Source organism: Vanellus vanellus (genome assembly GCF_965231255.1).
Source record: "Vanellus vanellus genome assembly, chromosome: 6".
Taxonomy (NCBI): Eukaryota; Metazoa; Chordata; class Aves; order Charadriiformes; family Charadriidae; genus Vanellus; species Vanellus vanellus.
This window is the reverse complement of record NC_138911.1, coordinates 13,091,284-13,116,850: the sequence shown is the minus strand read 5'-3', so window position 1 is coordinate 13,116,850 and position 25,567 is coordinate 13,091,284. Positions and strand designations below refer to the sequence as shown.

General features: G+C 39.2%; 1 protein-coding gene across 1 annotated transcript in view; it reads right to left on the bottom strand.

Annotated features, from left to right (window-relative positions):
* Window positions 1–21,298, bottom strand: part of TRIM66 (tripartite motif containing 66) — a gene marked incomplete at both ends in the record, with an annotated part of 49,721 nt that extends 28,423 nt beyond the window's left edge. Inside the window, 5 exons of the mRNA XM_082485412.1 lie at window positions 186–302; window positions 907–1,039; window positions 5,353–5,500; window positions 9,891–9,994; window positions 21,079–21,298. Coding sequence (XP_082341538.1) covers window positions 186–302; window positions 907–1,039; window positions 5,353–5,500; window positions 9,891–9,994; window positions 21,079–21,298 — 722 coding nt within the window. The remainder of the gene's footprint in view (window positions 1–185; window positions 303–906; window positions 1,040–5,352; window positions 5,501–9,890; window positions 9,995–21,078) is intronic.
* Between the last annotated feature and the right edge of the window lie 4,269 nt (window positions 21,299–25,567).

The window sequence follows — 25,567 nt, the reverse complement described above, 5'->3', positions numbered from 1 at the left end:
TGCATTACAATGCCATGAGTTATGAGTACCACTTAAACATTAACTTGATATTTTTAATCTTATTTTCTACCCTCCCAGAAAAAAAGACGCAGCATCTGTATTTACTCCTGTTAACCCACATTTACTGAAAATAATATTTTTACTACTCACCCACTTTCATGAAAAAAAAAAAAAAAAGCAATTACCTGTCTTCAATCTGTTTAGCTGAAACCTGAATCCCATTTTTTTTCTCTTCCACTTTAGTTATGACATTTTCCAGGATAACTCTCTGATTTTGCAAAGCTTCATCAAGATGTCTGAACCTGTGAAAGAAGGGCAAATGCTCACACCATGTTTTTTTCTGTTGGTAAGTAATCAACTTATCAGTTGGTAAATTTAGGGGACGTCCTACCCGTCTGGACGTGGTCCCCTGCTCCTTTCCCACTACCAATGTTCTCTGTCACCCCTAATATAGGCAGGCTCATCTCACAAAGTGTCACTGTGTATAGACAATTCCTTACATGACTCACACACTTCCACAGACAAGCAGCATGCTTAAGCTTTGGTAACTCTGATCTTGTACAGTCATGACGTCTTTGACAAACAGAAGTGTTTGAACCATGCTAAGTATTGAGTTCAACTTGTGCCTTTGAGCACAATCACAAGGAACTACATGCATACATAGTATCTGGACAGACAATACAATTGGGAATGTACATACTGCTGAGAGCAGTGAGTGACCCTGTGAGTGCAGTAACCCACGCGTTACACTGCTTGGGCACAAGACAACTGAAATTATTTTGCCGTGGCTTTTAAATTTGGAGTAGCCTGCAACTTCAGCTGGCAGGAAATGCAGATGAACAGTCTTAAATCTAAATTAGCTACAGTTTTAGAAAGGATTATGATTAAGCAATCAATGCGTGGTACCTGTGGTCCTTATGCTCTGTCAGAAGGCAGCTGCGGCATGTAAGGGTATCGCAGATCTCACAAAACAGTTTGAGTGGCTCTTGAGTGTGCACTGGACAAAATAAAGAAAACTCGCTTGCTTCATCTTCAGTTGCTGAGGATTATAAAGCAGTAGTGTCATTGACAAGGATTACTATCATAGTTCAGAAAAAGAGTTGCCAAAGTCTCACAATTTTATTGGAAGTCTTGATGTTATTTTTAAAAGACCCAGACCCTGGAACCATCTGATAATGTGAAGCAGGGCTTGTTAACAATTTTTTCCTTGCTTTATACATCCTACAAACTAAGCTCATCAAAAGGGTTCAGAAACAAGTCATCAAACCAAATTCATATTGTCCTCTAAACTCTCGTGAATTTTAAATATTTTTCATGATTTTGGGCACCTGCCTCATGACTTTGAATGCCCTGGTCTGGCAAACCAGTCAAAAAAACTGGATCCAAACAACTTCTGGCAGGGACCATACTCTCATCCTGTAGCAAAATGGAGCCCTCTATAGCATCAAGCCTCTGAAGTGATACTATTGGAATAACACAGACACACAGTGTACAGAAAGCTATACTAATTCAGTCAATTTGTTTTTAAATTGGAAAACACACAGTATAGAACCAGAAAGGCTAAGAAAATCTGATGGCTGACAAAGAGAATGAAAATATGGAGAAAATCCATGCCATGCTCTAAAAACATTATGCCAAATTTCATACTTTTTAGATTGCTATCTACTCTAATATTTCCGGGATGTTTGTTTTACTTCCTTCAGTGCAATTGGCTTTCCCCTCTGCCTTCTTAACATAATGTGCAAGAAGATAATTTGCGATAAATTAGGGCAAGATTTTTATGTAGCAGCATTACATAGTTTACATTGTTATTAATTATTTACTACAGTATCATGCTTTATTTTTCAGGAAAGTTTATTGGTTTATATTATTATTGAATCATATGCTAATAGATAGTATTCTAAAAGAGGAAATTGGATCAGAGGTCTTTTTAGCCCACTACAATATTTTTTCCTATTAAGGCACAAACTGAACTCACCTCGACAGCAATTTTTTCTGATTGTACTGCAAATATGTACTTTTGCATTAAAACCTGCAGCTGACAATGCAAATAATATGCAACCAAGCAGGTTGCATAACCAACATATAACCAAGATGGATGTTGAAGATCATCTTTTCCTCCCCTATGGGGTCAGATACTATATTTTAAAAGAAAAATAAAAAGCCCATAATAACTATCTCAATTTTCAGAAGCTGGAAAAGCCCTTCTAAGTGTTCCACACCTGCAGAGCATGCAAGCTGTTTTTCTGAAAACTCAGGATCAAATTATCCATATTAAACTCCAACTTACAATGAGACATGGTCATTAAGGTCCAAGTATAATGAAGCCTAGACACAATCTTATATAATGATTTCTCCATTTTTCTGTCTCTGAAGGGCTCTTTGGGTTACTGCAATCATCCCAGAGAAATCAGTGGGGTTTTTAGTATTGTGACAGATTTGAGAGATGAGCCAATTTCAAATGCAAACTAAGGATAAAAATCAGTGTTATCTAATTACAACACAGACCCACAGCCTCCGCCACTAGTAATTCCCTGATTCAATTGACATATCAGTGAGAACTGCCACCAAGCAGCACTAGCCTTGAAAGACTGAAAGAAAAGGATAGTATAGCAAAGAGAAAATTATTCTATTTGTGCACTAGCCTATAAATAGTTGGTATGTCAGTGCCAGATCATTTACTTTTAACATATTTTTGGCAAAAGGATTGTTTCTACTCAGTTGCAAAGTACAGATTTCCACCTGACAAGGAAAGAGTCTATACTAATACTGAATGTCCTTTTAAGAAAGTTGGGAATAAGGGAGGAAGAAATTCTGGCTTTATGACTTTAAGCAGTTCGAGAGCTCTGCAAAACTTTGAATTTAGCAAAGTTCACTTATTCCTAGTGCTAATTCAGAGCCCTCCAGTGAAAGGTTTGTTCTTCAGAGATTATTCCTCCAAGACTGCTACTTAATCTGTCATAAAGTTTTGGCCCGTGTTCCCAGCACCTAGCTCTCCAGCAAATTCATTCCAGAAGCAGATTTCAATGTTTTCACATCTTGTGGTCACAGATCCAGAAAGTTTTGGGGGTTTTTTGGAGGGTTGGCTTTTATTATTTTTTTTTTAAACTGTCAGGAAAAATCAGTGTCTGAAAAATTGCAATTAGTGCAGTTTAACCCATCTGTGAACCACATCTCAGCATCTCTTCATTTTCATAATCAGTAGCAATAGTCTGGCACTCACAAGAGAACTGGAATTTTTGATAGTACCTCTCAAAGTTGTTCAGCTAACTAGAATATACTGGAGCAACCATGCAACATATAAATGTTAGTGGGAAATTGGAGGGGAGGGGGGAGATATCAAAGTGATGTCCTATGCTGTTCATCTGTTTTTATGTTTAATAAATAAGGTTTGTTTTTCAATCTAGAAGTTCGTTCATCTGTTTTTATGTTTAATAAATAAGGTCTGTTTTTCAATCTAGAAGTTCAGTAACAGTTTTTACCTGAACAACTGTGACACAGACCACTCCTATAACTTCCCATTCCCATTCTCAGTGAGCATGTTCAAAAAATGAAATCTAACTAGCACACACACACAACCAGATGTTACAGAATGCTATGGAAGTGAATAAAATAAAGCTGTTTTCAAAGAAGAATAGAGCCATTTCCAGTACCAAGAAGCCCTCACAGGGAATCCCTGACCAGCAGCATTCATTTTGTGGGCCTTTACTTCGGACTCGTAAAGGATATGTCAGTAGGAAAAAGAAATCAGACTACTTGAAAACGTTTTCTTCTTATACAATATGGCTTTTTTTCTGTCCCAGCCTAGTCCTGCTCCTTCCCACACCCTTAACTTCTAAGTACAAAATTGAATGAAGGGTAGTTCTCAAAAATCACATGAATCTGGCACACTGGTCTGCAGCATGACCTCAGGAGTCACCAGGCTAAGGGCGCTGCCTGGCAGCCAGCTCAGCCATTGAGCTGCATGAGCTGGGTCTCACCCAGCAGGCAGTCAATGGCCTAGGAAGGAAGCAAGAGGATTTGCAGGGTAAAGTGGATGGGGAACTGTGACAGAGAGATGAAGTGGCAGGGAGTGATCAGATGTGTTACACAGAGCACAGGTATCATGAAGGAAGAAGCAGAAAGATTTGCCAGGGAAGCCAGGCTCCTTTGGTTCTGCCACTCAAGAAAGAAACTTCATTAAAATTAATAGGAATAGGCACAGTTCAATACATTTGGTGGGGGTTTTTTCTACTTCATTTCAGACCCAGGAAATCTTACAGTTTTGAGATGACAAAAGAAAATCTGGCCCTTGTAAAGCAAATGTCAAAAGACAGAACAGTTTAAAGGTGCAAGATTAATGGGATAGAGAGTCTCTTAATGGTTATAAGGGCCTACAAAGAAGGCAGCTGCTGTTCATATGCACCATACACAGCCTGAAGGTGGCTACTGAATCTGAAAGCAGAGAATGCTTTTTCAGAAGGAAGAATAAAAAAAAAAATCAGACTGAGTTCTAGTATATCCTAGTATTTGCTTTCTTTGAAATATCCTGAGGGGATATCTATGTAGGAAATAAATAACATGTATAATAAGAATAAGAAGAATAAGAAGAATAAGAAGAATAAGAAGAATAAGAAGAATAAGAAGAATAAGAAGAATAAGAAGAATAAGAAGAATAAGAAGAATAAGAAGAATAAGAAGAATAAGAAGAAGAAGCAGAAGAAGCAGAAGAAGCAGAAGAAGCAGAAGAAGCAGAAGAAGCAGAAGAAGCAGAAGAAGCAGAAGAAGCAGAAGAAGCAGAAGAAGCAGAAGAAGCAGAAGAAGCAGAAGAAGAAGCAGCAGCAGCTTCATTTGTGCTTGCTGATGGCAATATAGTGGTCACACTCAGGAACCACATTTTCCACATTTTTCACTCCAGGCTTAGAACTGGGACATCCTATAGTGATCACAGCCTTTTGCTGTCTGTGACTTGCTCTCCCACACCTTGTCCATAAGCACAGGAATTGCTTTATGGTAATTTCCTGAAGGAAATCACCCAGAAGAGAACAGAAATACTGAAAGGGCAAAGCCTGTTGCTGTTGTAGCCTACCAAACCCTAGCCCATCACTCTGCAGACTTAAAAGGCATGTGGAAAAGGTAGTCCCTGTGAAACACAAATATCCAAAATTTTTCAAATACTGTGGAATGCTGATTGTGGCAATGGCCCTAAAGTTATAGAAAAATCAATCACATAATCTCTCATTGACACACACATAACCTTTTGAGTCACACACACAGAGCATGGTGCCTGTGGCACACAGCCTGCAACTGCTCCTTTTTCAACTGAAAAACTCATATGAGAAGAAACAAAATTTCAAAGTGCATCTTTAGTACCTGTGCAGCCCTTCAGGGATACAGACAGTAAGCGGTCTCCAGTTTCCTTGCCATGTCTGTGTTCCTCTGTACAAGAGCTGCACAACCACTTATTGCAGCTTGTACAGAGACTATGAGCAGGTCTCTTTTCTTTACACGTGGAGCAGCTCTAAGGACAAAAAGTTCAATTACATACAAGGATAACAAATTAGCCATACAAATTGTTATCTCTAATAGACTATGATTCAGATTGGTAAGATTAACTTTTTTTTTTCCTCAGATTAATGCAATTCAAGTGATTTTAAGAGTCTGGTTATTGTTGTAAAAGGGAACAGAATAAAATTAAGATAAAATTAAGACGTTTTTAAATCAAATTGGTTGTCTTTCTGTGCTCTAGAAAAAGCAAGAATAATTATGACATGATGCAAGAATTATTCAGCAAAATTCTAGGGTCCATGTTACACGTGGAGTCAGAAGAAATAATCATAATGACTTATTTCTTGTGAACTGAAAAAGCCATGAAACTATGAAGTAAGACTTCTGATTTCAGTTAAGGAGGGTTAGGTTAAAAGTTACTTTTGAAAATGAACAGTGTGCTTTGTAATCCCTTTCTGTTAGTGTTGTACTGCTTACTGATGGCTTTAACACATAAAATGAGTGTCACCTCACTTTATATATATACATATATATTTACATAGATAGAGGTATTTTCTGCCTCAGAAAAGATAGTCTAGGTTGCCAAGTAAATATGTGAAGTGTTAGAGAGTCAAACATAGCCCATCAAGAAGTTTTTTTAATCCAACTACCATTTCCTTTCTAATCACAACATTACACAAAAGCATTTTACCGTATCATTTCAGTGTCACTCATTAATTTCTGCCTGTTACTAATTATTTATTAACAAACTAAAAAAATCTATAATCTATAGGCTAGAATCCACTTCTGCTTTCAGGCATATGAACATAAATCAGAGCTACTTCAGCAAAGCTACTCCAAATCTACATTGCTTTATTTAAAATTAGAGCTTAGTCTATTTGCTTTAGCATTATATGAGCCACTCTGACACAGTGTAACTGTCACAAAAACACATAAAACATGCCAATGGTAAGGCAATTTAGGAGACAATATGGGGACACCCATATACCATTAATGAAAAACTTAGTTCCTATTCTCTAAAGAGCTGACCAGAAATGAGCTCAATTTACATACTGATATCAGATGCGGTGAACTGGAAACATAAGACATAGGAACATGAGAAGAACTGGAAACCTGCATTAACTATCATCTCTATTGATTCAACAATTTAAGAAATGTCCTTTGTTATATAGGCCATGCTGTCTGGAAGTGTCACTGAAGGGGAAATGAATAAAGCAGCACATAAACGAAGTGGGTAATTTGATCTTTGGTAGCCTGAATGAACTCAAGAGGTTTTTTTTCCAAGATAGCTGTAATGATACTTCTTTTAAAAAGGATTTGCACTAGGCATAAAATACCTTGTTTGAAACCCCCTAATATTAATGTTTTTTACTTACCATAGCCACAAATATGTACAATGGGCAGAGTGAACATAGAGATGTAATTTTACCATCATTAAAGCATAAAAGATTTGCCACCAGTTTATCAAACTCAAACGTTTCCTACAAGGTTAAAATATATCTACTGTACTTACACATAGTTCCTGAATATTGCTACTACTCGGAACTACTCAAGAAACTAATAGACAGCAAAATTACTTCCTATGGTGTCCTTTCTGTTGGTCATCAGCTTATCTTCAATTCAGTTCTGTTATGACTGCATCCTAACTATTCTGATCGGATGCATGCAGAGAAGGATATAGCAGCATCTGCTCAGCACATAAGCCCTGATGTAAGCCCTGGTGAATTTAATAGAAGTTTCTCTTTGCGGTGTCTCAGCATTTAGAAAGCCTGAAGGAAGAACAATCACAGTTCTGTGCTGGTTGTCTTAGTTTTAATTCATGGCTTTAAGTGGAACATATCCACCTAAATTCTGAGACACAAGTGAGTTGAGTTCTGATTCACTTCAGCACAAGAAGAAAAAATTTTGTTCTGCTGAAATCAATTTAAATTTTACCATTCCCTTCAGTGGGGCCAGAATTTCACAACAGGTCTCTTATCAATTCATTGTTCAAGAGTTTCTAAGTATTCCCAATCTTTTTCAAAAATACTGGGCAATTCTTGACAATAAGACAACAAACCAAAGTTTTAAATGTGTTTGATTGTGTAGGCAAGGAAGTATTTGTGTAAGCCATTCTGCTATTTTAGCCATTTGCTTATGAACAATGTTTTCCAAAAGGTACATGTAATAATTTAAACCAAAAATCCTAATATAACTCATATAACCAAAATGCAAGGGTATTTATTCTGGGAAGCAAATCTTGTTATACAAAAAGAAGTATCTAATTTAAAATGTACCCATGAAGGGCCACTGCCTTCTCCGCAATAACCAAAACTGCTTAATGACAGGTTTACCTGTAACTGTTCGGCTGTCATTCTGACTAGAATTTATATTGACACTGTACTGTGTTAATATTACTTTTAAGTTGCAGAGCACAGAGTGTTCCGAGTTACATTATTTATAAGGTGGAAATGGGCTTTTGGGCAAGAGATTCTGAATTGCATATTTTTGAAACTCCTGCTACTGGTAAATAGCACATTCTATCGTTTATGCTTCACTATCTCACACACTGAGAAACATCTTGCTTCCAAACACTTTGTTACAAGCCTTGACAGTTTCCTGTTTGAACATATTAGGTAAATTAAGAAAATTATGGCAGTTCAGCTGTGTCTCAGTTGGATGAGCTTCTCCTTTTGATATCACCAATGATGAAACTAATGATGAAACTATGGCTTTAGTTTGGGTGGGATGGAGGATGATGGATAAAAGACAGTAAGCAAGCTTCACTGATACATGACTTGACCATTAATAAAAAGGAAGCAAGCCAAAAACCATAAGGAAGAGGCACGAGTCCCTCTAGGGTACTCCTATGACCCAGTGAGGAATCTGCTTTACTGAACTGCTCTTAGGACTCCTAAGGGATTACAGAAAAGAAAAACCTTCTTTTAGAGCAGGTTTGGAAAAATAATCTAGCGCTTTTAAAGACATTAGACATTCTCATTTGATTTCCTTTCTACACAGATTATCATTGAAAGGTAAATGATGTGAGTGATGGCAATTAAGAAAACCCAGTATAATAAATGCATTCTAAACATTCAGCAGTATCTTATAAATTTTCTTCTTCTCTTTGAAGAGTGCATGTGAATAGATCTCTTCCTGTTGCACTCTTCAAGTACCTTACACCTGAAGATGTCAAGACAGTTTGCCTGCATTATTTTTTTTAATTTCCCCAGAACACTACATGTTTTCTTTTTAACAATACAGAAAATGAAACACAAAAATGACTGACAGGGAAGAAGTACATCCCCTCTATATTTTTTTGCAAAGATGTCATTGGACAAGTCACTTGCACAATTTAAAGCAGTCTCAAGCCTCTGCATGGGACAGAACTGACCTACAAATTGTTGCTGCCCTTACAGGAGTTAAGAGGAGTGGAAAGATATGTCTTCTGTCCTGTATTATGGAAAAAGTGTTCCCCTCCACCCAAAGGCCCTGAAACTGAATATCCAATGTGGCTATCCAGTTTACTTAGGAATCAAAAGTGCATAAGAGATAGACTGAGGCCCAGGAGCTGTTTCAGAAGGTGAAGTCCAGTATTCCTGCTTCTTTGTTACTCCTCCCTTGCTTTGGATCACACTTTGGATAAAGCAGTCAGCAGGTTACAGAATAGTTTTGACAAGTTTTCACCTGTTTTAAGTCCTAGCTACAGGCAATACTACCACATTCTGAAATCAATCTTATTAATGCAAATAATAGAATATTGTTTTGCAACAGACTGGGCAGAAACACGCACCTTTCTGTGTCTCTCCTCACAACTCAAAGTAGTATCAACTAGAAAAACTGAGAATAGTCCTTCCTGTTAACCAGGTATTTAACAGAAGTTAAATCCATCTATGTACAGTGTCAATACAAGGCCAAGGTAGTAATCCTATGCCTTCCAATTACCATTTGCATCCATTCCTCAATGGGAAACTGAAATATGATGTGACCTTTTTTATCATTAAAACAGACAATCAGGAAATTATAATCGCCCACAGGATCTAATGGGTTATCTTGGTGTAACCATTCAGCCAATAGTCTGTTTTTGTTTACTTGGTGTTGACAGCAGAAAGGTGACAATGAGGAATCCCAGAGAGTCAGTATCTTCCTAATACATTGATTGTCACAGGTCCAGTCTTACACCACTAGTATCAGTATTTTTTAAGACTCTATTTTAAGTATATAGAGCCAAACATTCTTCAAATAAAGTTGAAAAAGTAGTATGAAGGCAGTATGTCCATTTTAGGTGTGAAGCAATTAGTGCTGCATAACAAACTGTAAGAGAGTCTATTGTTCAATACAAAGTTTGCTCTGTTTTCGAACAGTGTTCATCTAGTAGTGTTTCAACAACTCACAAGGCACCCAACTTAGTGGTTTTCACTTACCTTTGCCATAGCTGAATTACCAGTCAGAAAGTCCTTGAGAAAGAAATTTTCAACTACATCCCTTGCAAAGCAGGTCTGTTTGCACACAGGGCAGGAAAGGATACCTGAATTTAAAAAAAAAACAACAAAACCATCACAAATAAAACAATGCACACCAACCAGCCATCTGAACCAGGAAACTATATAAACCACACTTCAGTATTGCTGGCTTTTTTACATTGCATGGACACACGTAGTTCCAGGAAACTAAGGCACTCTTCAAGCCATAAGTTACTTGTGGCTAGGTCTAGTTCAATACATAGGAAAGAAAAACAAATCAACACAATTCTTAGAAATACGCTATATACGCTATAGTTCAGTTAACTTATTTCAGTATTTATCAATGATATCCGCATGTCCAAATTCCCATGAATTCATTAGGGCTTACAGCTTGGATTAAAACTGAGCTGCACTTTAAACTGTATTCCCTTGTTACAGATCTATTTCTGCTTTCTGTTACCTGCTATGGTTCTTCAAGACCAGCTTTGCATTACCAGAGGTATACCAAAGCATAAAACTCATATTACCTAATATTAGTTTTACAGTGCAACGTGCTGAAAGAGGAGTAACATGCTACTAGCAGAAGCAACAAGTCAGAATAAAGGTAAAAGATAAAATAAAGTTTCATAAATAAAAGTCAGAATTGCAAACAATCTGTTACAACAAATCCACAGCTGGCAAAATGCAATCGCACCTAAAGCAAAGCAAAGCGAGCAGCACGAGCGAGCAGCACGAGCAGCAAAACCTGTCTCCACCTTCATTAGCTACCGAGCACAAATGGGATGAATCTTAGTGTTTGTCTGGGCTGAGAACTAATAGTTCAAGAAGGTGTCCATATCTGTATACCTGCATTTTTGCACCTCTACTGTTCCATTCCTAGACTTCTTGGGCTAGGACTTACAATTTTTTTAGTCTAGTGCTTTTGTTTCTGTGTTTTTCTTGTGTTTTTCGCGTTGTTTTTTTGGTTTGGTTTTGTTTTGTTTTTTTTTAAAAAGAAGTGTGCATGTTTATGACCACTTTTCTGTAAAATACTGTAGATGTGAATCCAGTCCTTTAGAGATGGTGGTGGTATGACAGTCTATTTTTACGTTATCTTATCAAGTCTTTTTTTTATCTACGTTTTTCCATTCTGTTGAGAACAGAATTTCAATGCTATGCTCACCTTGCCAAGTGATATGTTTATGATAAGTAACAGCAGTATATGATAACTAACAGCAGTAAACAGCAGTATTTTCCATGACTAAATGATGCAAACTCATTTAAAGCAAGATTTTAAAAGCAAGATCAATGACAACTTTCTACTGGACTGATGCTGTTCAATGTGCTCTTTTCCTTAACTAAATTTATTTTTGAATAAGGAGAGCAGCCTGTAGATTAATTAAATCTTAAGATGCCTATTACTGTTTGCATTAGACAGTTATCAGACACTATCATATTTTCCAGGTGCTTAGTATTACGTGCCCTTGGGACAGGACTCCTGCAGTCTCTGTCCAGATGCACAATTCTAACCCTGAATGTCTCTCATTTTCAGAACTGGGCTACTGTTATTTTAACAGCAGCACTTTACGTTGACAGAGACACACAAACCCCAAACCCTTACTACATTACCACTTCTGACAAAAGCACTATGCAGTCAGATGTCTGAATGCGTTCACTTTCATTCATAAGTGTTTTGAAGAAACCTTGAGTTCTGTTACATCTCCTTTAAAGAGAACATCTTACTAAGAACCGCTTCCATGAGGGCTAGGTCTTTTTAGCCCAAATCTTGTTATAAAAGCTGAAGTCTATTATTTACTATTTTCCAAGGTTGTATTTACATCAGAACTGTGATTTGGGGGCCCAAGTGGCAGACTATGGTCTACGTCACATTTATTTAACTGTGCATTTCATACAACACGGAATGTTCATGTAGACATGAAAAGCAACAGGCAGTATCCACAGGTGCCTGTGCTACTCAGCTACAAGTCACCCCAGGAGAAACGCAAGCAATTGCTACTGCTCTGCTCATCTCCTGGACATGTAACCTGAGTCTTGTTTAAGTGTGTTCTGATGACAGGAGTTACACAGAGGCTAAAAATTCATCTGATAAAGATGCCCATGATGGCAGAAAGCTGTAGAAGTCTCTTGCTGTACTTTGCATCCTTAATATAAGGAGTGCAGCTGAAAAGGTATCTTATTTACATACAATATTTGGGGCTATTCAGCGTGGAGAAGAGAAGGCTTCAGGGAGACTTTACTGCGGTCTTTCAGTACTTAAAGGGGGCTTATAAGATGGGGACAAACTTTTTCGCAGGGCCTTTTGCGATAGGGGTAATGGTTTTAAACTAAAAGAGGGTAGTTTTAGAACAGACATAAGGGAGAAATTTCTTACAATGAGGGTGGTGAGACACTGGCACAGGTTGCCCAGAGAGGTGGTGGATGCCCCATCCCTGGAAACGTTCAAGGCCAGGTTGGACGGGGCTCTGAGCAACCTGATCTAGTTGAAGATGCCCCTGCTCATTGTAGGAGGAGTGGACTAGATGACTTTTAAAGGTCCCTTCCAACCCAAATTTTTCTATGATTCCATGAATATTTGTAGCTAATCACCTTCATATGTTACACCCTAGGACAATGGAATGCTTTCATATTAGTCACACTGAAACCTCTCCATGCATTCCCAAATTATGGCTGTGTCTTTTAGATATCCATTAACAGCTCAGTTGTCTAGAGAAATGTAAAAAACAGTTGGAGCACTGCAGTTCCCAAGACAAGATGTGTTATACAGATAGTGCCCTCCTACTCCTTGTAAATGGTGCATACTACAAGCACCAGTGAATTGCAGTGCTGATTCCTAGAAGGCAAAACATTTTTCAAGTTTCCCTGTGAACACCTTACAAAGCAACACAGTTATAGCAGCAGTAGAAATAGACAGATACATTTTGATTTATAAGCTAGGAAGCAAAATACTTACTTTGCAAGCAGCTTCTCAAATAAGTCTCTCGGGACATGCTCCAATTCTCTGTGCAGTTGACAGGAAACCATCTACTGACTTTACAAGGAATCGCCTCTAGCCCTTTGAGAATTTGAACCAGTTTCTTACTCCCATAACAGCATTGCCCAAGCAGTGCCAGCTCTTGATCTGGCTAATACAGAGAGAAAACCTCCACAGTGAGACTACGTAATATGCCACAAAATGACCAAAGGGGAAATTATCAACAGGTTACTTCCTGAAGTAAGAAATGCAGGACTCTCACAGTTATTCCTTCATCTACATACCATATGGGTGAGCACAGTCTTACACAAAACATTTCTGGGAAAAGCTGTTTACTGGGAAACAAAAGCAGTGTTCAGGACTTTGCCATAGCAAGGACATCTGTCTACATACCACACAAGGTAAAAAAAAGTTAATATTGAAGTTATTATTTTATTACATTCCAACACTATTCAGTTAGTGCAGAATGTTAAATCAAATTATACCAATTGAATGATATTTAATGGAATGCTCGGGGCCTCAGGTGCATTCATGTGAACTTTAAATTCTGCTAATTTGTTACAAACCAGTGAAGTATAAAATACATTGTATAAACAATGCATTAATTTGACAATGGGAAATACCATCTTTTGAATGTTTTTAAATGTATTTAAAGAAAACTTCAATAATTCTCACTCTAAGAAAACTTATCATGCATGGATTTCAGTTCTGCACAGAAGCCCATATATATATTGAGAAATGCAGTGGTATTAAGAAACATGGAACAGTCACGATTTTGAAGGTAGATGACATTACTGCTGATAAACATTAAGGGATATCTAAAAGTGATGTCCTGGATGTCATTGGACAATTTTTTCCACAGATTTTAGAAACAAGTTATGCTACTGAAATCAGTGTTGTTCCAGAGATACACATGGAGTAAGCCACAAACGCACAGGTCAGAACTTTGTATTAGACTCACTACCACAAAGCATCAAGAACAGCTTTGACTGTGTAAACATCAAAGTATGTTTTAAATATCCAAGTAGCTGTGAATTATAATGATTTCAAATGTAAAACTCCCTTGAGATGAACATAAGACATGTATAGCCCTCAGCTTAAAAAAAAAAATATAAATCAGAACAAAGAGCATAACAGTTAACAGGAAAAATAATGCGGACATCATGGTAATACTACATTGGAAGTAGTCTCCTACTAATCAGCAAGCATCTTCTCGCCTGTCCTAATGCTGAATTCTATATTTAAGACTTTATTAAAAGCACAGGAGACGGATTTGCATCTTGCTAAAAGAGGGATTCCCTGAATGTGACAGCTTCGGACATCATACTTGTTCGGCTAATTTGGCTTCTTATTTGATTCCTTTTCCATTTAGTAAAAACCTGTGCTCCCTAGAAATGCCCAATGTTTTTCAATATAAATTCCCAGAAGAATCTAACGATAGCTTGGCATAATAAACACACTACAGAATGTTTTGTGAAGCAATTACCCTGAAATTAAGCAAGCCTTACACACCTATTTACAAATAGCCACAAGCAGCAGCTACTTCAACAGTACAATGCTGTGCTCATGTTCAGAGTGCAAATCACCAGTAAAGTACAACTTCCTAGAAACCCCTTACCTGTCCTCTGGATAAACAGTCACTGAGAGAGCTACACAGTCACTTGTGTCGGGGAGCAGGTGGTTATTAAGCAGAACCGCACACACAGTGCGCTCCCTGGAATCAGGCTTAGCTGTACTGCAGATTTAAGTCACTGTGCCTTTCACAGACTATCTGGGGATGCTCCCCCTTCTCCAGCCAGAAATGCTGAAAAATCAACAGGGCAGAAAGATGTACTGGGGCACTACAAGGTGCATATTTGTTTTCCTCTTGCTTTCTTTCTTGCCCTTGTCTCTCAGATTCATTCAGGCCTCTGTTAACTTGCCTTGGTTGTACTGAAGTGGTGGAATAACAATCCCATAGTTGAGAATGAATAGCAGCATCCTACTTGCCTTCTTGTCTGGGTCTTCTCTCACCCCTCAGAGTAACCTGGAGTAAGTGCGCAGACGGAATGAGAAGAGCTTTTCCAGATCCAGGTAGCAGCAGGTCTTATAACACCATTCACTCCCACGGTACATTTTGCAGACCATTCCCTAAATATTTTGCTTGCCGTCCTACCTTACCACTGACTCTAAAGAACATTGTTAATTTGTTTTAAGAACCTGTACTTTGCAGACAGCTCATTTAAATATATCATTATTACAGCACTGTGGGTGAAGGGAAGAGTAGTCAGAAGCCCTAGAGACTCACTGTTTGTACGTATGAGAATGATGCAATTTCTGGATCTAAATAGCAATTCAACATGGAATTACAGGATTCAAACAACAGTTTACATATTAAGTGAATAGGAGCCAAATTCAACTATTGTGCAATTGTGATGCCCTAATGAAGCCCATTATTGTTATCAAAACCCCTACAAGTAGCAAAAAGCTAAGAGAGCTGTTGACGTGCTCTATTTTTCTATGGAAATTATATTGGTAAGAAGGAGGTAGGAACCTTTGCATAAATTATTTTTTAGAAGTTCATTATCTCCTGCTGTTTATCGTTTGAAATCAATATTTATGACATCGCATTTCACTGCTAGAGATGCCTATGAATTTAGAAAGGTGAGGAATGATCCTAATGTTGGATTTAAGCCCCGTTTCATTGTGATATGCAGAATATAACTTTATTTCAGAATTATATGCAGGATAAACCACATATAAGCTATTCTTGCTGTGTTTGCGTTACTAGATAGTACTGAACAATCACTGAAGACCACATTGTATTGAACAGACTCCCACTAAGTTTCATCATGTGAGGGTTGTGGAGGAATAATCCTACACCTACATCCTTCCAGGGCCCCACTAGTCCTTTAAATACTATCCAGAGTAGGAAAATGCACCTGAACACCACCACAAAAGCCACCAGTACTAGAAAGCGACATCCATACAGACATATCTCTCTGTGTGTGTTATGTTTATAGACACTCATCTCTGAGCTCCCAAAAACTTCAGCAGCTGATGTCTACTTTGCCGAATTGGTTTACAGCCCTTTTTCATAAGCCACATGTTTATTGCCACTCTCACACTCCCATCAGCAATAGCAACTAGACAGCAGGTTGACAAAAATGGAAATTCAAAGGCAGTGGACCCAGTAGCCAGACACAGTCACCCAGTCTGGACAGTCCAACCCCACACCTGGGATATCCAAAATCAGCTTTCAGGAAAACAAGAAGGTTCTGCTGTATACTGTTCAAGCTCTAGTTCCCCGCTGTCGGGTCTCTGGCATCCCACAGCCCTTTCATTTCTGTTAATGAAAGTTGTCACACTGCATCAGACCCAGGGAAGAGTAAGCAGACACGATGGTAGTGACCCTCATACAGAGTGTTCCTTTGTAAAAGCACAAACAAAGAAGGAACTGAAATTTCTGAGTGCCCTCAAGCTTTTACTCCACCTATATTGTAGCAATCCAACTTGTAAGTGACAGAGCTGTGGATAATTTGCAACAGTCAACTCTGAAAGTGCCAATTGTAACCTCTGCACCACGCATGGAAACTGAGTACAAAGACCTTTTGAACATCAAAAGCCCCAGCTCGCAGTTTTGTTTCAAGGTTTTCCAGTCTGGTCAGGTTTAAACATAAAGAACCCTCAAGCTGGTTGTCACGGAAATAAATCAATGCAGATAATTAACCTATTATTATCATGAGAATTGATTAGCATAAAGAAACAAACAGTGGAGCTATCATACACACCACATTTATACTTGCTGTCCACATGTTGCACCTATTCCTCCGCTCTTTTTCCTCCAACAGCTATCAGAATAATTATTCTCAGAGAGCATTAGCTACAGCTCAAGCTGCAGGCATAATTTACACTTCCTTGGAGACCCAATTATAGGTTATAGGAAACAGTTCTGAAGACAACCTCCCACTCTACAGCTTCATATTTATATAACTAAACCCCTCATTGTTTCACTTGCCTTTTGGATCTGGCAGCTGAACAACAGAGTGAGAAGGGCTGAGTAACTTTAAATCCATTTTAAGATGATTAAATATATACATTACAAACAGTATCCCTCTTTGGAATTACCTTTCTGCTTCCCTTTTTAGAAATAAAACATGTATTTAGTGTTAAGTGCATCTAATTGAAGCAAACGGGTATTGTTCTTCAGAATTAATAGATGTGAGGTATTGCATCACTTGCCTTATATGATTGCATCAAAACAAGGTTATTTGGCTCCTGGAGATATAACAGCTGTTACACCAAGGCAGCCAAACGGTACTCCACTGTAAGCCTAAATATGGTTTAAAGAACTCCATAGATGTGCAATTTTTTAATTTTTTTTTTTTTAACATACAGACTTGGTACAAGATAAGGCACGGTGTGTTGACACTTGGAGTCTCCTTAAACCAGTACACCATACTTCTTATGCCAAAACACCATACTGAGAATAAGCCCAGAGCCAAAGGAGTCCTAGAGCTCAACCTTTTTCTTGGAGATATCTCTGAACACATTAAATGCAAGCGTGACCAACGCTTGGCTGAGTTTTGGATGTGCCTCCCTAACAAGCATTCACAGTTAGGGATCTATGGTTATATATAGCGCCTATCTTACAAGCTAAAGCAAACTGTATATTTTCTGCTGGAAATAATGAAAAGCAGCAAGCGGACATCTGTCAACAGCTGAAGTCACATTTGTTCTTTTTAATAGTCTGTTTTCTCTTAGTTTTATCCGATCAATGTGCATTTCTCTAACATAACCCTGTTACATTTCTTGGCATTTAAGTGGGGATCTCAGACCCTCTCTTGCATATGGGAAGCTAATGTAAGTCAAAAAACTGTCCACTCTTGAGTTATGCACAGAATGTAGATAGAAATTATGCAGTCATTTTCCCTTATTTTTGTTATCCAACCTAGAGAAGGACAGAAGGGCAAAGCACATTTTTAAACTAGAATTTCAGAAAAAATAACTCACAAGTTCAATACAAAACCATGATACAATTAAATCTACCACTTCCCAAAGCAATTTACAAAGCTGGGCAACTACTAATTTTACAAACAAAAGTGTAATTTACAGGTTGGACAAATTACCCAATTCAGTCACAAAATGTAAATAATACCAGGGCTTAATATCAGTTAGCAGAAATCTGTAAGGTATTCCAGTACATCTTTCCTGATCTGGCCTTTCTCAGAGGTCTGTGGTTGAGCAGTGATTAGCTGTGATTTTTTTCTTTTTTTTTTTTTTTTTTTAAGGAAAAAACCCAACCCTTGAGCTGAGACAGTCTTGCAAAAATACAAATTTCTCACAACAATGCATCTCCATTGGCCTCATTTAGGTGCTTTTGAAATCAATATGTTGGTAATATTTAAAGCACTAAAACAATTTAAATCATTGAACATCTCATGGAGAGAAAGATTTGTAAATAAAGGGTATTTATTTTGGCACCCGCCTCCAATTCAGAAAGGAGGGGTAAGCACAGGAACCTGGGTGCATCTGGACTTGAAAGCCAGACCAAGAAGCTAAGGCAGCATGCAGGAAACAATTTTGTATGTTTTCACGTTGTCCTGTGAGCGGCAATTCATGCAGATAGGAGCCCAGGAAAGTCGTCATCTGAGAAATTTCCATGTCAGGAAATGGGGGAACGTTCTTTCTCTTTTCTTACCCAGTCCCTCTCTTGAAAATTATTCCTTCTCATGCACTAAACAGACTGGTATGTGGATTCAGAATGTGGATTCTCTTTGATGTGATGAGAGGGAATAAAAAAAGGAAAGCGACACTGGCCTGCAGAAAAAGAAAGACTGAGAAACTTAAAGTCCCCTTCATAAAAGAAGCATATGCAGGAGCTAAACTCTCCAAGATAATTTTGGTTTATGGCTCAAATTACTTCCAAACTCTCAGTTCTGACAGCTTTGAATAAATTCTGATGTGTATTCAGCTTTTCTATAAGAGCTCTAGCTATCTCAGAGCTTTCATTCATGAGTCATCTTAAACACATACAGGTATAAAAGTAAGTTTCCAACATCAACCCCCATCAAATATCAGGACCACTTACCTCCATCATCTCAGCAATCTTAATACAACAACAATAAACTAGAAAAAGAGCTTTATGTTAGTATAGTACTATTTATAGTAAAGCATACCAAAAATCACAAATTCAAGTATGCTTTTGTAGCAATGTCGGATTGACTTCACTTAGAAATACATTCATTTTTTCCATTCTCACATTGTGCTTAAAGAATTCATAGTGAGTAAGGAACACGTTTTTCTTACAGGCAATATTTCATGTTTACTCAGCTAAAATGGTTTAGCACTTGTATTTACAGTTTATCATTGGCACTTCTATATAACCATACTTAAAGATCACACTGAAAATTGAGTTGGTATTGTACTGCCCATAACCCACCAATCAGTGCACATAAGACAAGCAATATTGAGCATCATGCCATCAGAAGACTTCACAATTTTTTCCTGGCTGACCCATGGTGGTTGCAGTTTCAGTCATGGACTTAAATAAGAGACACAGATGTTTCAGTTTTCCTGCTCTCCTTGCTCATATATTAACTGAGTCTCTGCACCTGGTGTCTCATTTCATTTACCGGGCCATCCCTGTTTATTTCTTTTCTCTAATCTTGCTCTTTCCCATAGAAGTTCCCTATCTACAAGAGAATGAGGAAGTAAACAAAGAAACTTCAAGAATACAGAAATAAACTAGATTTTGTTCCAATTATCTATAGACAAATAATTCCTGATCCACTCAGGAGCTTGAAGAAATATCTAATACTTTAACAACTCATGAAAACCTCTAGCAGCACTTCATCCAAGATCACCAAGTGGTATAAATTCACCTTTCCACTTGGCAAACAGAAACAAGGAGAGAGGAATGGCTTAGATGTCAAATGAGGATACATAAAAAGTAATGGAGTGGTTGTTTTTAACAGCATCTTTGATGAGGCATTAAAAATTTTAAGGAGACATTTACTTGAAATGACTGCTTTACTCTCTTTGTCGTCTTCTCCCACCTTAGAATCTTTTTCTGTCTGTACCCTACGCGTGAATAGCCTTTCTTCTTTGCCATTAAGTCATTCCCTTTATCTTTTGTATTTTGCTAGCCTCCCAACAGTGATCTCCTAACACTGCTTCCATTCGCTCTCAAACCTGAACTTGTCTCATTTATGTTATCTCATCAATTCAGATTACCATCACCTCAGGGAAAGTATCTTCTCTTCCTACACATTTCTAAAATCTGCTAGAGAAGAGATAATAAATGATGCCTCTTATTCATCTAAAGTTCAAAGCCTGTGAAAATACAAGTAATCTACATGCCTTTGCTCTTCTTATAAATTAGTAATGAGTACGGAATGCTTCCCCATGGCAATTAAGACTCATTCAGTTAAAATGACTGTATTCTGTGATCTAAGTCCTGTCTTATCCCAAAAAAGTTACGTATTTTCTATTAACAGCGCTACCAAAAACTGTACAAATAACTTCAGGATTTCAAAAGCCACAGTCACAAAACGTTTCTCATTCTCGCTAGTTTACTCGGCTTGTTGGGGTGAGTTACAGTACAGCCTACAGTCAGAAGGGTTCAGATAGAGAGAAACTACATTTAAAATGAGATAAAAGGAAGAGTTTCAGCGCACCACAATACACATATTCTAATAACAATTACTATGACCTCTGTTAGGAACAAAGAACCGGATGTTTTGGGGTTGGGAGGAGGATGGGGGGAGGGGTGGCATGGGAGGGGGAGAGAAGGAAGACTAAAACTATCACCACAACTGGTACCACCGAAAGGTCTAACATGTCCAAAAGATTGGATAAAGAACTAGAAACTACCTTGTAGCATTTATCCATTTCTTAAGCTAAGCAAATCAAATATTCATAATGTCACATTTGGTAACTGAAACTTAGCCCATTCTGGAAAATGTTAAATGTTGCCTGACTGTGTCATTTCTCTTCAAAACATTGTTGTTGGATGAAAAACATAATGAAGGAGGCTTGTTCCGAGTCTACCCTCTACTCATACAAATCTTGAGTCTCCTAGTCAGTTCTTTTAAAGTAGTGCTGTAAAGAAATAGGCTCCAAAAAGTACTTCTCGATCTATCTGGTTTTATAATCCTGTAATACAAAGAGCACAAACCAGGGATTCTTAAATATTACCTTCATATAGAACTTCATAACCAGTGGGAATACAGCTATATCCTTGAATCAAATCGGGAAGACAGTCCTTGCAGAAGGAATGAAGACAAGGTAGCATTCTGGGGTCTCTCCTCCGCAGGTCCCATTTGCACACCAAACAATTCCTCAACAGATCCGGGATCTCCATTTCTGTTGGCTGAAGTTTGACATCAAAAACACGAAGAGTCACAAAATGGCTCATGACAACCCCTTCACTTAACAAAACACTTGATCACTCAAGCACAAACTAGAAGGCAACAGCAGGATGCACGTTCTCAGAAACAACATTTATTTAGTCCGCGTGAAGAAAGAGGAAGTTCCTTGCAGCCGAAAATCACATACCTGCTTTATAAAAAAGAATATCTTTGCAGGTTGTTGTGCAGGAAAGTGTGGTTTAAGGTTTACAAACCATGATCCCGCTATCTCTATATAGTACTTGCGACTTCTGTAAAAACTGAAGTAATCTGTTCTATTGATCTACTTATAAAGCTGTTACCAATTGTCACACGCTGTACGTTTCCTGCTAGAAGCACTGAAACTGTGCAATAAAAATGACGATATTCTCTGACTGCTTTTACATTTTCACCTCAGTATTTTATAGTTTTCAGGTAAAGCAAATAATAAGCATAACAGATCATATGTTCATCATTTCAGCAATGCATGTTAGAAAAGCTGCCTTGATAAATGTACAGCATCTTCTGCCAATCATCTTCTTTATAGAAATTTAATAAAATGCACTTTGCAGTAATCAAATTTCAACTGTCAAGATGACCACAGATCACATTAATAGACCAAACCTGAGCCTCCCATAAGCAGGACAGTGTTCCTGCTGCCAACCTAAGCTCCCCAAAGTAAACTGAGAGTTTTGCAGCTCGTGTTCTATCCTTGATTCTACGATTTTGAGAGACATTGATCAGAGACAGCCCACAAAGGGAAACTTTTGCAAGTTGCATCAGAGGAGAAAAAGCACATAGAGTCTCGTCTCCCCTGGAATCTCCCTTCCAGCTGACCAAACCTCCTGGGGCCAGAACCCCATGTAACTGCCTGTTGCCTTGGCACAGTGGCTTTGCTACCAGCAGTGCATAACTTGCAGCTGTGATCTTCATACTTCCCCAGCACAGAAGAGCACCAGCTGTAATCTTAGGGCTATGTATTCTCTTGAGGAATTCTGTCTCAGGCAGATGCCAGTGGAAATGGTTAGTAAGCAGGTCTTTTTTCTTTTTTTTTCTGGAGTGCAAAAAAATTATGAATGTCTCAGAAATTCACAACCAGGAATTTTTTAAGTGTTGATTCCTGAAGTCATTGCTATTTAAAATATTTTAGAAAAAATGCACCTGTGCTAAAGTCTACATCATATTTCAAACCCAAGACCCATTCTAAGAACAAACGAAAGTAGGTAGATATCCACCAACTTTATCAAATTCACTTAGACAAATTCAAACCTACTGCTAAAACTTATGATTGTAATTTCAAAACTAGAGGTCCCTTTAGAAATGAGCTGTGGTAATTGTACCTGTGGTTTAACTAATAAACAATATATCCATGTTTATTAAATGAGCTCATTTTTTACAGTGCATCTTCATCAACCATCTTTCAGAGGCAAATATCACTAGAGCTGCACAGCTTTTCAGCTCGCTCCATCTCTATTGTTTCCTGCAAGTACTGTTGCTAAGAAGCACCTACAAAAACACGTAATTTCTGCAGTAGGAAGTTGAGGTCTTTGACTACCACATTGTTTAGACAGAGAAACCACAGCCCAGGACCAAAGCACCCATGCACAGAGAATCAGTGCAAACAAAGCCTAATACTGGGAAATGCTGTATCACCCTAAAGGCCAAACCTGTGGCTGAATGAGCAGAAGCGGGTTACCATACATTTTAATTTATGCTTTTTGCATAAGGTATGAAACTGCATACAAGTTTTTTTGGTAGGACAGGGAAGGACGAGGGTGATAAAAAGTGTTTAAAATTTCCTGCTGAGACAGGTATGCAAATCAGCAGTCAGGCAGTTACATTACCAGTGACTTGGCTACGCTGATGGGAAACACGAAGCCCAGCAGCTGTGATTACAAAGAAAATGAACTTAATTGCATTTAGAGATGTACGGTGGGGGTAAGGAGGCAGGACACAGGACAGAAACAGATGAGGATGTAGAGAACTGTGGAGGCCGCTGGCAGGCTGAGTCCCACCTGGAAGGGGAAGAAAAGCGCCGGGCTTTTGGTGTGTCAGCCCAAACGAGGGCAAAAGAAAGGCATCGTGCTGGGGGGCTGCGTCAGAACCAAAAGATCAGCTGTGGCCTTGGGAAGGCAATGGCCACCCCAACACAAATGGAAGGGAAGCAGCCAGATATCACAAGACTGGAATTTTCAGTAAAGCATTAATACATTTCATACAAGAGAAGTCTGTACTGATGCACTCTCACAACTTTATCATTTCTGTATTTCAGGGATAAACTCTCTATGCAGGTCTTTCAATTTCCTGTGTTCCTTTTTCTCAGTTTAATCAGATGATTTATTTTTTTTTTTACATTCTTCCCTCCACTTGATGTGGACGTTACAACACAAGGCTCATGACAGCATTTTTAAATGTTGTAACATCAACTTTACCAGTTTTGCCTATAATCGTTTCATTGACAGCATTGTAAATTGCCAAGAATCTGGAAAACATCGAATAAAAATAAAAATATCCCCATCTACCAAAGTATGTTTATCAGTTAAAAAAAAAAAAACAAAAACAAAAACAAAAAAAACCCAAAACAAACTAATAAAAACGAAGACATTTTACATTCAAGAAGTTAGTTGGTCTTCATTTACCTTCCTCATTTCTCCTGTTTTTACACAGGAAAATCCTTTATTTAGACATTGCAGACAGCCACCCTGATGGCTTCCTATCACCCCTCCCAGGAGCTTCTTGTTAAGCCGCTAAATGCCGTCTGTCTGTGGTTACTCTGCCCCCTTACACCTCGGAAATGCCCCCCCACCAGTATTTCACCACAAGAAACAGCGGGACGGCCGGCTGCCTGCAAAGCCTGCCCGAGCCCCTCAAAACCCCTCCACCCCGCAGAAGCCGACACCCAGGCAGCCGCTCCGGCCCCGCTCTGCCGCCGGCCGCCGCACGGCTCCAGGGCGTTGGTGGCTGTGAGGGGAGGGCGCGCGGGGGCGCCCCGCGGCCGAGGCGGTGGCTGAGGCGGCGGTTGGGCTCGTGCCACCCGCTCGTGCCCAACCGCCGCCTCAGCCACCGCCTCGGCCGCGGGGCGCCCCCGCGCGCCCAACGGCAATGACCGACAGATTGGTGGGGCGGGACTAAGGCAGGACCCACCAGCCGGGCTCGCAGCGGGGCGGTACGACGTCAGCGGAAGCGGTCTCCGCGCGGTGCCGCTAGGCGGCGGGCACGGGACGCCGTTGCCATGGTGAGGGGCGGGCAGGCGCTCCCCGCTGCGCTCGGCAGGGCCCGGCCGCTGCCAGCGCCTCCTCCCCCGGCTCCCTGCCGGCGGCTGCCCCCCTGCCAGCCCGCCCCCCAGACGTTTATTTCGTGAGTCGGCACAAGGCACGGGCAGCCATCAAGGGCGGAGGAGGCCTGTCCCGGTCACAGTGAAGGTAGGTTATGGGTGAGGCTCCAGCCACGCCAAAACCACACAAAGTACCCAACGTGGTCTTCAGTGGAGCAGGGATCGGAGTTGGTGGAGCCAACTCTCTCTCACCGAGAACTTTTTGCACTCAAAAGTAAGACTACAAAATATGGAAGAACTACTTAAGACATAACACATTAAGACATTAAATATCAAAGAATTGAGAGTGGCATCTACTACACATGTCAGCGGGCTGGGGTCACTTGGCTGCTGTCATGTGCGCACAGGGTACTCCAGCGTCTTCACGACCTGGTCAGCAATCAGGTTACTGACACGAGGGAGTAACAACCTTCCTTATTTTGCAGTAGCCCACAACTTACCTTTGAGGATTAAAATGATTTAGCTTTGGCAGTGGGTAAATAGCATAACATATTAGGAAATAGTGGACCCAGTGGTCAATGGGATTAAGTTCACCTACTCTTACCTCAGTATTTTACAAACTGTTCGTTTGTTGCAGCTCTTCACAACCAGCAGTACCACCAGCTAAGATGAACTATTTTAACAAAGCAATGCATGTCAGCTTTCCCCTATAAGCCCTCTAAATTTAATTATTGCCAAACACTAGGTTAGGAGTTCATTACCTAAGACGATAGCACACACACTAGAAGGTAATTTGCAACTATTAGCAATCATTCAAGGCTTCGAGGAGTGAGATTCTGCTTTGGCATGCAGGGTAAAGCCTTGCATTGGCAACCAAAGTCCTGTTTTGAAGTTACAACTAAGGAAGCAGTATTTTATGTAGTCATTTTAAGCCAAATACATGAGAAATACATATAGTGCAGTTCTAGAGCTGTGCCATTGCTTTGTATTAGCTGTAAGGAAAATTGAAGGAAACAGGCAGCAT